This window comes from Onthophagus taurus, chromosome 2, assembly GCF_036711975.1.
Source record: "Onthophagus taurus isolate NC chromosome 2, IU_Otau_3.0, whole genome shotgun sequence".
NCBI classification, from domain to species: Eukaryota; Metazoa; Arthropoda; class Insecta; order Coleoptera; family Scarabaeidae; genus Onthophagus; species Onthophagus taurus.
The window spans coordinates 27464963-27478276 of NC_091967.1; the positions used below are offsets into that span (position 1 = coordinate 27464963).

The window sequence follows — 13314 nt, forward strand, 5'->3', positions numbered from 1 at the left end:
AGCAGTTAACAGTTGGCGGATTTTGCCTTTTGTTATATTCAGGAACACATTCAGAAACATTATGTTCAAATTATTTCGTTAAACCACTTGTATGTTGTGATAGTTTTATAAAATAACAAATAATTACATACTATTTTAGTGATCAAATTGACAAAATGCTATTAACATTGGGAGAATGTTTAGGACTGCTAACGAAATTTAATGGTATTGTTGCATAAAATTGTTTATCGACTAGGTATTTTTATTTGTTTTGAACAATTTTAATTAATATCATCGACTATTTTATTTTTTGAGTAAAAACCATTTTATTGTTAAATACGTCAAATTGGAAATATTTGGGATTTTAAATCTGCTGGGTTGGTAATACAATAATCGTAATTGGCTTATAATCGCGTGCGGATAACGTATTTCGGTTCATTACAAACTGTTTTAATCCACAACTTTTACTCCTATCATTTTTGGTCATCCTTTTTGTAACACAAATTTTTATTCAAAAACGTAAATTTAGATTTAGATTTAGATTTGTGGATTTTATTATTTATTAACTAAATTAAAAACTCCACTTAAACGATGATATTTATTGTAAATAGCTTAGTTTTCTACCGGTTTCGACTGTACAAGAGTCATCCTCAGGAAAACGACGTCAACGAACATAAACTAAAACAGGAGCTCATTGGATTAAGATATAAAGCGTAAAAAGAAAATGATAAGAAAAATACACAAGTCCAACTTTATTATTTATAGCTAAAACGGGAAGTACTTAGAAAAAGGATTTAGATTCGTGATATTCTTCAAAAATCGGTTAATTATTTGAAACTTTTAAAAATCCTGTACATCCCTTATTGCACAAAGTGAAAGTATTATTGTGACGAAATACCTAGTAAGCGGCAATTTCTCTCGTCCAACTGGATGAGCACCGCTTAAAACGTTACCTTGTTAGAACAACTCAAAGACCGAAATCTAATTATCAAAGTTTTGCCTCGTTAATTATTGTCACACGAAAAGAAAGCAAAACTCGTTCGAAAATGGTTTGAAGTTTGGCTTTTAATTATAAGCTACGGTGCTTTTACCGTTCAACGTCGCTTTCTTGGAACAAGAACGAACGTATGAAGGATAATGGAAAATAAGCAAACTCAGTTTGTTGTAGCGTTATTGGAAAAATAAGATCAACGTCATATCGACGTCTATATAACACAAAAGAATTTAATAACATGAAAGTTTCGCTGGGAAGAATTTTACAATTACCTAGGTTATGACCTGATAATGTTTAAATCATACACTCCGATAATAACCCGTGGACCAAACACACACAGAGATATATTGAATGATATTCCCGGCCAGGAAGTTCCCCATTACGGTATCATTTCAGCCGCTCCATTCAGTGCCTTGTCCACGTCTAAATAATATCGGTCGTACTTGATACGGTGCTCCAAGGTTGTTAATTCTTGTTTTTAATAAATTTCGGTTTTATTCGCATCATCATATTAATTAGAAACTTAAACAAATCTAAAATTAAAACTAATCGGTTTTAATGCAGCGTCCCAAAAAGTTGACCTTTTCAATAGACAATATCAATTTAGTGCTTTTATCGATCTTTATTGCGAAGCAGTGATGTTGAAATAGTTTCCGGAGTAGCTTTAATTTTTAAAACGGGAGATTGCTCGGCGATTTAATACGAACTGGGTTGCGACTCCAACTCTCACCTGTAAGTATTCGGGAAGCCCATTTACTCTCTGGAGAGATGATCGCTATTAAAGTACCCCGTCTGTTTTATGGCGGAAGTTTTGAATGTTAATTAACGTTTGTGGGGTGGCTAATTGGACGTCGGCGTCTCTGTACAGTTTCCACCAAACCCAACCAACCTAACCCCGTAGGATTCCGATTACCTGAAAATCTTGAATGTATTTGAATTGTTAAAAAAACCCAGTGTTTTAACGACACCATAAATATTTCAAAGTGTTATTATAAATATTAAGTTGGTAATATAACAAACTCAAATGTAAAGTTTTCATTTATCTTCAAATATAATTTGATATTTTATATAGGCGTAGACACTTAATGAAATTCAAATATTTTTATAAAATTTACAAATTAATATCTCAAAAACAAAAAGGCATTTTTGAATACTGTATTCTTCATTCAGGGGGGCGAGATACATTTAGATGAGCAAAAATAAGTGCAGTTTCAAAATTTTTTTCATTAAGATTTTCGATAAGAACAATAATTAATTTCAATCAGTTAGTTCATTCACAAACTCAAAAACTTTTTAAAAAGGACGGCAAATAAAATCATCTTGGGGAAGGTTATGGAGTGAATTATTTCGTTTTCGACGTTCTCCTATTGGTTACAGTGGATAAAATTACTTGGGAATATATTTAACCCATTTACGGCCAAGGTTGAAAATAATTGTAAATTTTAGAGAAAAATTATTGTTTATTGCAAAAAATATGTTAACTAAGACGATCTAAGACGAATCAAAAACAAATTGGGTATATGAAAAAGATGATGTTGCGTAAACGCACCTTTGGCTAAACAAATGTATATATACTTGTGGTAATCCTCAAAACATTTTATATGTAAATGTACTTTATCTACGACTGCTTGGATAAGTCATCATTACCGCACTCATTTGAGGTGATTTAAGTTACGTAATGAAGTTCATTACCGCACTGGTTTCATTACGTAACGCATTTTTAGCCTAATCAGAACAGACTTAATTTATTGAAACAAGAAACAATACAAAAGAAAAAGTGCTATCTACTTACAGAGAAACAATACTATTTATTATAAACATTAATTGTTATGTTTTTACATTTCGAAACACTTATTCCAGATGAGTAAACATGTTGTTGAAACTGACAATTCAAAATTGTCAACAATCATTTCAAAATATTTTTATAAGTGTCAAATAGACTTTTTTAAAGAAATTGATTTTTTAATAATTTTTAGCAGTCGTAGATAAAATGCTGTATATCACACGTGAGCTAGAGCATAATTACAGTACTCGTGTGATTACACGACTCGGTCTACGACCGCGTGCAATTCTTCACACTCGTACAGTAATTATGTTTCTAGCCCACTTGTAATATAAATAACTATTACATTTCGCATAAATATAAATAGTTAGTTACCGTAGTTACTATCTACTGAATTGTCGTTCCATCTAGTCAAGGATATTTTTGTCTCTTCGTGAAATACGGAATCATAACTACCTCGTTTCTTTTTCGAAATAACCTTGTTACTTTCTAAAGGACATTTAGCTGTTCGATCAAAAATTTCAATAACTTGTACGAAGAGAAAAAGTTGTCAAAATATATCCGATGATTTTGTGAGGATTTTACGATTTTTAGCAAATCAACAACAACTTGGCCTCCTAAGCCAAGTTCTGATTTTTCTCTTGATGTGTTTGCTCCTTCATATGGAGCAAATTGAAATACATTATCCATCCGAAGACGGCAGGCACCAAACCTTGCACGGGCTGCCCTTTTATAAACGTTTTGCAAGAATGTCTTCCAAAATAAGACACCATCTGTCTGAACTTGTATTCCCAGGTGAGATATACGTATCTGGCCAATGGTGCATCTACGCACCGCCGAGTTTAGCGTAATTTTTTATAAAGAAAATAAAACATTTTCAAACTAATACACTAATATCAAAATATAAAGATTTGAGTTTACGAATATCCACGTAGAAAAATTAAAATCAAAATTAGTAACAATTTATATAAAAAATAGTTCGAGGACGGGCAAATGTCCAAATTTGGGAAGTTTTAACAGATACCATAGCATTAAGTTGTAATATTGGATGAATATAAAGTATCGTTAAAAATAACCTAATCTTTTAAGTAACTTTTCATCCTAGAATAAAAAGTGTGTTGTCAATAATAAGTGAAAAAACATTTTTCTTAACAATGGTGCGCTAACGCACCGCTGGCCGTAAATGGGTTAAATTACTTCTGACATTCATCGTTTGTATGAATCTAAGAAATTTTAAGAAATTAATAATTGAAAAAATACAATGCTTTTAACATAATGCTTTTGTTTTTAACAAAATGTTCTACAACATTCTCCAAGATGTTCTAGGCCCTAGAGGCACCCCTTAGATTCCTAATAAGGGGTGCCTGGACACCTAGGGGTCCATTCCCACAATACTAGGGATCCACGGCGCATTTGTGAAAAATAATATAGGCAAATAAATTACAAAAAACTAAAAATTTAAACTACAACATACGAAATGAACTAATTGCAGGGTATCCCGAAACTCAACGTCAAGCTGGCACCGGGTGAGAGGCCAACTCATACCTGTTCTGGTAAAAATAAGAAAAAGAGTCTATGTCTCTTAGTTAAGCGGTAATAGACATATTTTTGAAAATGTTAAAAATCGTTTCAGTACATCATATCTTTAGGTATTTCGGTCAGAAATGTGCGCAATTTAGTAGTGATTTTTTTAATAATGTATTCCTTATGAACCATGCTACTACAGCAGTCACAAATCAAACAACAAACACAGTTTTGCAAGAAAATGTGGTTTGCTATATAGTTGGATGAAATAACTGACGTAACTAGTCAGGCAGTGTTATTCTGGTGGCTTTCGAAGGGAAAAGCACTGGGTCGACTTTGGAAATTACGTAAAGAAGTCAATGTATTCTTAATGGAAGAACAACGTTTCCAATCCCATCGCTCTGATAAATTTTCCCCAGAAAATTTAAACGATTCTACATTCCTTATCAAACTGGCGTACTTATCCAACATCTTTACTCATCTCAATGATATGAACGTAAAATTACAAGGTGCAAAAGTATATTGTTTCCATTTAGAAGACAAGATTAAAGCAACTATTATGAAACTGGAATTATGGGAGAATCGACTCAAAAGCGGAATCATTTCAAAACTTGTCGACATTTTTAAACATGTCTAAAGATACACTTCCAAATGAGAAAGCACAACTAATCATGTGTCATTTGGCAAATCTAAGAAGCACCTTCAGAGAATATTTACCACTTTCTGACAAAAGTAAGGCATGGGTTCGCAATCCGTTTATTATCAAAGATTACATGGATTTGGAGGTCAAGGAAGAAGATTTTATTGATTTAGTTACCAATGGAGACCTTCAAACGGCTTTCAAAGAAAAAAACCTGTCTGATTTCTGGGCTTTGCAAATTTTAATACCCTTTCCAAACACATACCTTTGTGAACAATATTTTTCGTCGTTACTTCAAGTAAAAAGTAAATCAAGAAAGAGATTAATTAATAATGTTATACGTGTATAACAAATGCTGAGATTTCATAATGTTTTATTAAAATTCCAATTTGTTATGAAAACAATATTACTATCTAAAAAATCAGGAAAGTAGTTTTAAGACTAGCCTCAATACATGCAGAAATTACGTCAAAACGTCGAGTGAAACTTTCATTAGCATTCTGGGTAAGGCTGCCAAAGCATCTGGTTAGTAAGTTGACTTTAAATAAATGAATTGCCAATACATATTTTGATACATCTGGATGGATTGGAAGAGGATGCTTCATTGAATAATCTGATCCGGTTGATTTAACAATGGACGTCCGCAAAAAAAAGCGATTTTTACAGCGGAAGTCCTTTTGAATTCGACTTTAATATTTTGCATAATCATATTTTTAAATGTTTCATATTTTTTAAATGACCTTCATTAAATAGTAGACAGTCCTCTTTATAATTGATAAATATACCAAAAATATTCCTTGAAAGATTGTCAAAAATCGATTTTCATCGTTTTTTTTTAATTATTTCGAAAAATGGTGAAGTTTATGAAATATTGATAGTTTTAAAAAATTTAAAAATTATATTTCAAGAATAAGGAATCGTCTTCTTCATTAAATAGTCATCTCCTCCGGGGCTACAACCCAGTACAACCCAGTTTCCCCCTCTATTCGTCATTCTGTGAAGCTGTCCTCTAGCCTTTAAGTCCAACCTTGGCCACGTCCTCTATTATCCTGTCCTTGTTCAGTTTAAGCAGATTTGGCATGCGTGATTATCCTCGGTAGGTATATATCTGGTACTCCTTTCACAAGGCTCACATATGGAATGAACATATGTAATGTGTCGATATTGTGCTCTAGACCCTTCTCCAAGATCTAGCGTTGACCAAATATTTGATCCAACTTAAATATCCTAACCGGAATCCACTTTGGAACTGTACTAGAAGCTTTTCCGTATAAGTCTTTTATACAGTACACTAGAAAATACATTATATACTATATTTAACAATTAATCTATAATTTTCATACTTTACTGAGTCTCCTTTCTAATGGATAGAACAGATGACTTTCAGGTTCCACTCCTCAGGCAATTCTTTTGTAGTCATATTTCCTCGTATAAGTATTGTGCGTAGCTGTAGTTTAGTGGAGACCCTCAGTGTTTGAGGAATGTGGTTGCTTCCAGGTGACTTATTATTTCTTAGCATTTGAAGGGCTTGTTCTAACTTTGCTAGGGTTGGTGCTTCCTGTTGCTCATCATTCACTCCCCTGCATTCTCCGCGGCCATGTCGGCGTCTACCGTGTCCTTAAGCAGCTCATTAAAAATACTGAGTTTCTCTGTATAATACTAAGCTAAGGTCACACACAAGATTCCCATCTTATACATATAGTTACACAAAATGTTCTGGGATTAAACCCATTTTCTTGTTCATTGAGTCCTTCGTAGAACAACTACCGTTTCGTTTTACTGTCTACGGTTTTTCAACCTCTTCATCTGTCTGTTTTCGTCCTCCCGCTTCTTGGTTCTCTGAATCCGTTTCTACTGTTTTTTTTTTGTCTGTTGGTATTCTTGGCCATTTCCCCTCGTTTCAGTTGTTAAGAAGCTGCCATATACTTATCTCATATTTCCCTGCTGTCATTTCCTTGTTGGTTGATAGGCTTTTTGCTATCTTTTTCTGAAATTGTTAAAACAATTACCTCCGTCTTACAACAGTTCAGTATTGAATTCAGTATTCAGTATTGACTTCAGTATTCTTTTATAATTATTGACGTTCTTGTAATTAAAGATATATATGCAAATGCGCAAATCCTTCATTTTATAGTAACAAAAATTACAAATTACACGATGAAAAATAATATACATATTTCAATCTTTTCAGATCCGTAGCAAGCCCAAATGGCGATGGCTTAGCCGTCAAACGATAAGGTCACCGTGAGAGTATGGCCAGAGTGCGGGTGAGATGGATTTGGATGGTGGCGGCTGGACTATGCGCTCTGGCCTCGTGCGAGGTAAGCAAAATTAAATTCCATCTATGTAAATTTCTAGGATTCACTCCGGGATTCTTCTTTTTTATTTAAACTTGTTATGATACATAACTTGTTTCACCGAACTTTTCTTTTTCTTGGGCTCTTTTGAATGAAAAACATATACAGGGTGAGTTATTTGTACCCCAGCGGTCGATAGCTACTAAATTATTTAAGTTACAAAAAATTTTTTAAATTAAAGTTGTTTGGTTCACCACTTTTTATAACATGTGACTGCAAGTATATAAATTTTTTAAATGGAACGCCTTTTATATTTCACCATATTATACTATGTTACTAACTCACAGCGTTAATACTTCCTGAGATATTCAATTGCTTTTCCAAAATATGCCGGTTGGAGGATCTTTTTAAAAACGATGTAAAAAGGACATTTTCACCTATTTTGCCTTTAAACTATGTCGGATAATAGTAAAAGCTTATAAATAGATGAAAGTATCCAAAGATATTAGATACATTATACAGCGTATTCATAAACCATTGTAAATTTTGATGTTTTTCAAATAACTTTTTTAATTGGAACACCTGTATATTATGTGCTGGTGGAATTACCCATCAAGTTCTCTTTAATTTATATTAATTATATCACATGTCTAATTTTAGTAGTTTTCGTGATATTTAGAATTTAAAGAAAAATGTATAATAAAATATGCCATTATTATCTTTAATGTTACATTCTGCATATTTTTGTCCGTTTTTTTTGTTCTCTTTCGTTTTTGTTTGATTATAAAGATATTTTATAATGTAAAATAATTTTGCTGCCACGTACCTAATTTTGATATGATTACTTGATGAATATGTTTAGCCATTTAATTTTATTCTGTATGTTTATCACTGTTTGATTATTTATTTATCAAAAATAATGTTCTACAAAAATTTCAAAATTCAAATATTCGTGTTATAAAAACTTAATTAATATTAAACTAAAACTAGAACGAACACTAGCACTATCACTAGAACTAACACTAGACCTAGAACTAGAAACTTTCGGGTTAAGCCGTGCGTCTTTTGAAAAAATGTTGGAAATCACTTCGAACTTGTTTGTTAAGAAGGTTGCAACATGGCATCCGAAAAGTCAAACATTTTTTCAAAAGACGTATTGCTTAACCGGAAAGTTTCTAGTTCTAGGGTTAGTTCTAGTGATAGAGTTAGTTCTACTTTTAGTTTAATTAACACCGGCCATGAAAGTTTTCGTACTTTATATTAATTAATATTTTAATAACTCATTATTTATGTTCATGTTTTAAATCGGTTTACCTATTAATTTAGTTAGTAACTACTTGTTCTGCTATATTTAGTAAGTGTTTATAGTTTAGTTCCGCATTTGCTTCAAATAGCTTATTAACTAAAAAAGAGATTTATTGTTTAATAAATGCTAATAGTATTAATTAAAATTAAATTAAATTACTGTTTAATTAAAGTTAAATCTACTAATTAAAATACTGATTTATAAATGGAGACAAACAAAAAAAAATTGACGAAAATATAAAATGTAATATTACGTACAGGGTGGGCAAATTTGGGTGTTATATAGGCTATCTCAGAAACTATAAGAGATACGAAAAAAGTAGGTGCCATGTCCCGGTCTCTTTTTTCGAGACTAAGCTAATCCCGCAAACACCAAACCTCTATCTTCTTTTGTTTTTAAGTTATAGCCAAAAACTGAAATTTTCGTGATTTCAAAAAATGCTCATATTTCGTTTATTTTTAAAATTAGAGAAATAGGGTCGATACGTTCTTAAGGCACTTTTTTAAGCAGAATATACTGCCGTTGAAAAATTTTAAAAATATTTAATGATTTTTGAGATACAACACAAAGTTGTATTTTTTTAAATACAAACTATAGTAGATTATGGTGTTACTGATAAGAGCATATTTTTAGCTTTCCAATGATGTATTGCACGCATGGTGTATTTGGGGAAAATAAGCGTTATTTTTTAATTCTAAAATATTAAAGATTAATATTCAAAATTTTAATTATAGTAGGCGAGGAAAACGTTAAATACCACTTAGTTACTATAGTAACGTGAGTTTACTGATTATTACTATTATTATATTATATTATATTATTATTACTATTTTTTATTACTCATTTTTCTTTAAATTCTAAATATCAAGAAAACTACTAAAATTAGACATATGACATAGTTACTTATCATTAATTAAAGGGAATTTGATGGGCAATTCAACCATTTACTTAGTTCTACAGTGCTAGCGTAAAGTAACCCCCCCCTGTTTAACTTCTGAACAGATTGAGATATCAATATGAGCAAAAAAACGTCAGTTTCTATATTTTATCAGCACAAATATTGTCTTATGGAAAATTTTGCTATCACTTTTAGTTTTTCCGGAAAATGGATCAACTTTGTTTTTTAAATGGAACACCCAGTATATTATGGTATCTTCCGAAAGAATAAAACAATACGAATCCAACGATACCTCACAATCAAATATCGGTTTATTAGTTTTTTACATAAATATTAAACAAAATGCGAAATTTCGCCGGAAAAACCAACGCATCTTCGTTGACTACCTGTCGAGATACAATGGGCCAGATAAATGGTGGACGGTCAGTTAAAGGTCGGTCTACGCTCGGATTAAGCAGGGTTAAAATCAGCAATTCTTTTAGAATGTTTTTATGAAACGATCAATACAAGAAAAGGATAAAAAGAAAGTTCTTTTTAAAACTTCTAAGAAAAAATGGTCACAACAACAATTTTAAAGTTTGTAGGTACTTTGAAATTTTGTATTTAAGGCAGCATGCAAATATTCATTTATTTCCTTCATTTCTATCTTTGAATTCTACCCGACCAAGTATAACCAAAGAAAGGCGAGATCAAAATGGCTAGAAGGAGTTTAGAGCACAATATCGAAGCAATTTTAATATTCGCTCGTGCTGACAGAAATCTACATGAAACAGGGCGACAATTTAAGGAACGATTTCCTGAACATCCAATTAGTCGAAAATATTTAAGAGAGCTTGTGAATAAGTTTTTGGAAACTGGAAGCGTCGAAGACCGCAAAAGGACTGGTCGTCAGATATTAACAGAAGTATTTAATGTGCCCATGATGTCGTCTGCTGCTATCGCATCAACGTGTGATGTGTTAAATATTTCCGCGTCGTTGTTGGAAGACGTGGAAATACTTAAAGAAGAATAAATATCATTCATTTTAAATAAAAATGCTTCATGAATTAACAGAAGATGACCCTGATATAGAAGAACAGAATTATGTGAGCTAATGACAAATATGGTTGAACGAAATCGATTATACTTGAAACATATTTGTTTCAGTGATGAATGTACTTTCTTTTTGGGTGGAAAATTGCATCGGCGTGATGTTAATCCACATGAATATCGTGACGTTATCACTCAATTTCATTAGAAAGTAAATGTTTTTTTTTCAAGACTTTTGCAAATTGTACAACAGAATTCTGACGATTTTGAAATGGAACTAGTGTTTCATCAAGACGGAGCACCTCCACATTATGCGCCAATGGTACGAAATTATTTTGATAAAAATTTTAATGGACAACAAGATCACCAGATCTGACACCTTTAGATTTCTTTTTATGGGGTTATCTAAAATCCAAGGTATATGAAATTCCGTTGGGTAGTATTGAGGATTTAAAACAAAAAATTATTGACGTCTGCCAAAATATTGATCACATGTTAAGTGTGAGAGAGGAAACACTACAAAGATGGTACCACTGCCTAGAAGTTCAACGTAATCATATCGAACAATTTACTTAATAGTTGATTCTTAATAAATAAAAAATTCTTTTATTATTCAATAACAACACTAAGCAAATTTTTCAACCGTTACCTATACTAGCAAAATCTTTAATAAGAAAATTTCATTTCTTATATTGACTTTTTTTCTTTATAAATATTTTTTTATAAAATATGATTAATTCATAAATTTAATATACTTCCAATCAACTTTTATTTCATTTCTAAAAAAAATAAGTAATTGAACTTGCAATTTTAAATCCGTCTTAGCTCGAGCGTATACCGACCGTAAACCTACCGTCCACCATTTACCTGGCCGATTGCATTACGACAGGTAGTCGACGAAGATACGTTGGTTTTTCCGGCAAAATTCCGCATTTTGTTTAATTTTTATGCGAAAAACTAATAAACCGATATTTGATTGTGAGGTACCGTTGGATTCGTATTGTTTTCATCTTTCGGAAGATACCATAATATACTGGGTGTTCCATTTAAAAAAACAAAGTTGATCTATTTTCCGGAAAAACTAAAAGTGATGGCAAAATTTTCCATAAGAAAATATTTGTGCTGATAAAATATAGAAACTGACGTTTTTTTGTTCATAGTGATATCTCAATTTGTTCGGAAGTTAAACAGGGGGGGGTTACTTTACGCTAGCACTGTATGAACACGCTGTGTAGTGTATCTAATATCTTTGGATTAGTTTTTTTATGTCCTTTTTACATCGTTTTTTAAAAGTTCCTGCAATATTTTGGTAAAACAGTTGAATATCTTAGGAAGTATGAACGCTGTGAATTAACAACTATACGATTGGATAACCTCTGTCAAGTTGGCACTACATCTTGCGATTTGAATAAAAAAAATTATTGCATTAATTTCGCGTAATTTGTTGTAATTTGTCGGAAAGTTTACAAATTTGTCGCGTCCTTTTTTATAAACAATATTTGAAATATTGCATTTTTGAGGTAGTGCTAAGTTGACAGTGGGGATCTATGGTAAAGAGTGGAGATAACAAAAAAATAATGACGTGATAAATTGTCGCTTAATTTGTTGTAATTTGTCGTAAAATTTACAAATTTGTCGCGTCAATCGCGTGATGCAGTAAGTAGATCTAAGGCTATGCAGCATGGTAAAATGAATGAAAAACTTGCTATACATTAGTTAGGCCCACTTTTACCACCTCTTGACAAATTTATCCGATAGATAATTGCCATGGTTACAGCGGTTTTAAGCGTTCTCATTGGTTAAGAGCGCCAATTTATCTATCGGTGAAATTTATCAAGAGGTGGTAAAAGTGGGCCTTAGAAGAACATGATAATATAAAGGAAGAACGTGCGGATTGTTCATAGACGCTGAGTACAGTTTCCTAGGAGCAAGTCCAGACGGTTTAGTCGGACAAGGAGTTGTTGTGGAAATAAAGTGCCCTTTCTTCGCATACCATAAAACAAAAAAAATACTTTCTGGAAATGGAATCAAGAAAGAGACTATTTTAAAATAAATAAAAAAGATAAATGGTACTATCAAGTACAAGGACAGTTGAAAATTACCAACAGAAAAGGATGCATATTGTGGTATGGACCGATATAAACTATTCATTACAAGTTTCATATACAGTGTGTCCCAGGATAGATGTTACAAGAGTTATAAGGACTTAAAAATGTTTGAATTTTATTTTTACGGCTCAGGAATTAAGCCCTGCTTGGTGTAAAGAGAATTTTAAGAATATTTTTACATTTTGAAAACAAAGTAAGCCTTGATAGTGAATCAAAAACTATTTTTAGTTTAGGTAAAGTAACCTTTTTGTTCATGATACGGAAAAATTTTATTAAAAAAAGTTTTTCAAAATGAGAAATTATGGTCCTATACAAAATTTCAGAAGGATGTATCTACTTTGGTTGAACCATCACATTTTAGTTTAAATAACATAAATATTGTATAATTTTATTTTATTTATAAAAAGTCTTACGTAAACTAAACTGTCGTTTATTTAACATAGCATCCACCTTTTGTTGTACTCTTTTCTATACAATGACTAAATTTTCTACAGCAAATTTTGTATTGTCGTTATACTTCTTTTTCTCTCTCTTAACTTTAACAACGCTTCCCGAAGTAAGAAATTTCTTAACTATTCGCAACAGTCATACTTAACTATACGTGTAAGATTGGTATTAGGAAATCTCACTTTAAACTGCTGCACCACTGCTCTTAGTGCACTTTGCCCAAGCCCATAACACTGCACGACGTAAATTTTCTGTTCTGATGTTAACATAATGCAAGAGTAATTGAAATGTGAACTAAAACTGAGGGAT

The 13314-nt window shown here is 31.8% G+C and overlaps 1 protein-coding gene across 2 annotated transcripts in view; it reads left to right on the forward strand.

Annotated features, from left to right (window-relative positions):
- The window catches only part of LOC111420766 (leucine-rich repeat-containing protein 15), a 173223-nt gene that overhangs the window by 100577 nt on the left and 59332 nt on the right, over positions 1-13314 (forward strand). The window contains exons 1-2 of one of the 2 annotated variants that reach the window (XM_023053806.2): positions 1405-1705; positions 7112-7241. In XM_023053806.2, coding sequence (XP_022909574.1) covers positions 7173-7241 — 69 coding nt within the window. In that variant the 5' untranslated portion in view covers positions 1405-1705; positions 7112-7172. Of the gene's footprint in view, positions 1-1404; positions 1706-7111; positions 7242-13314 lie in introns of those variants that run through there. The other variant, XM_023053813.2, reaches the window with a different exon arrangement.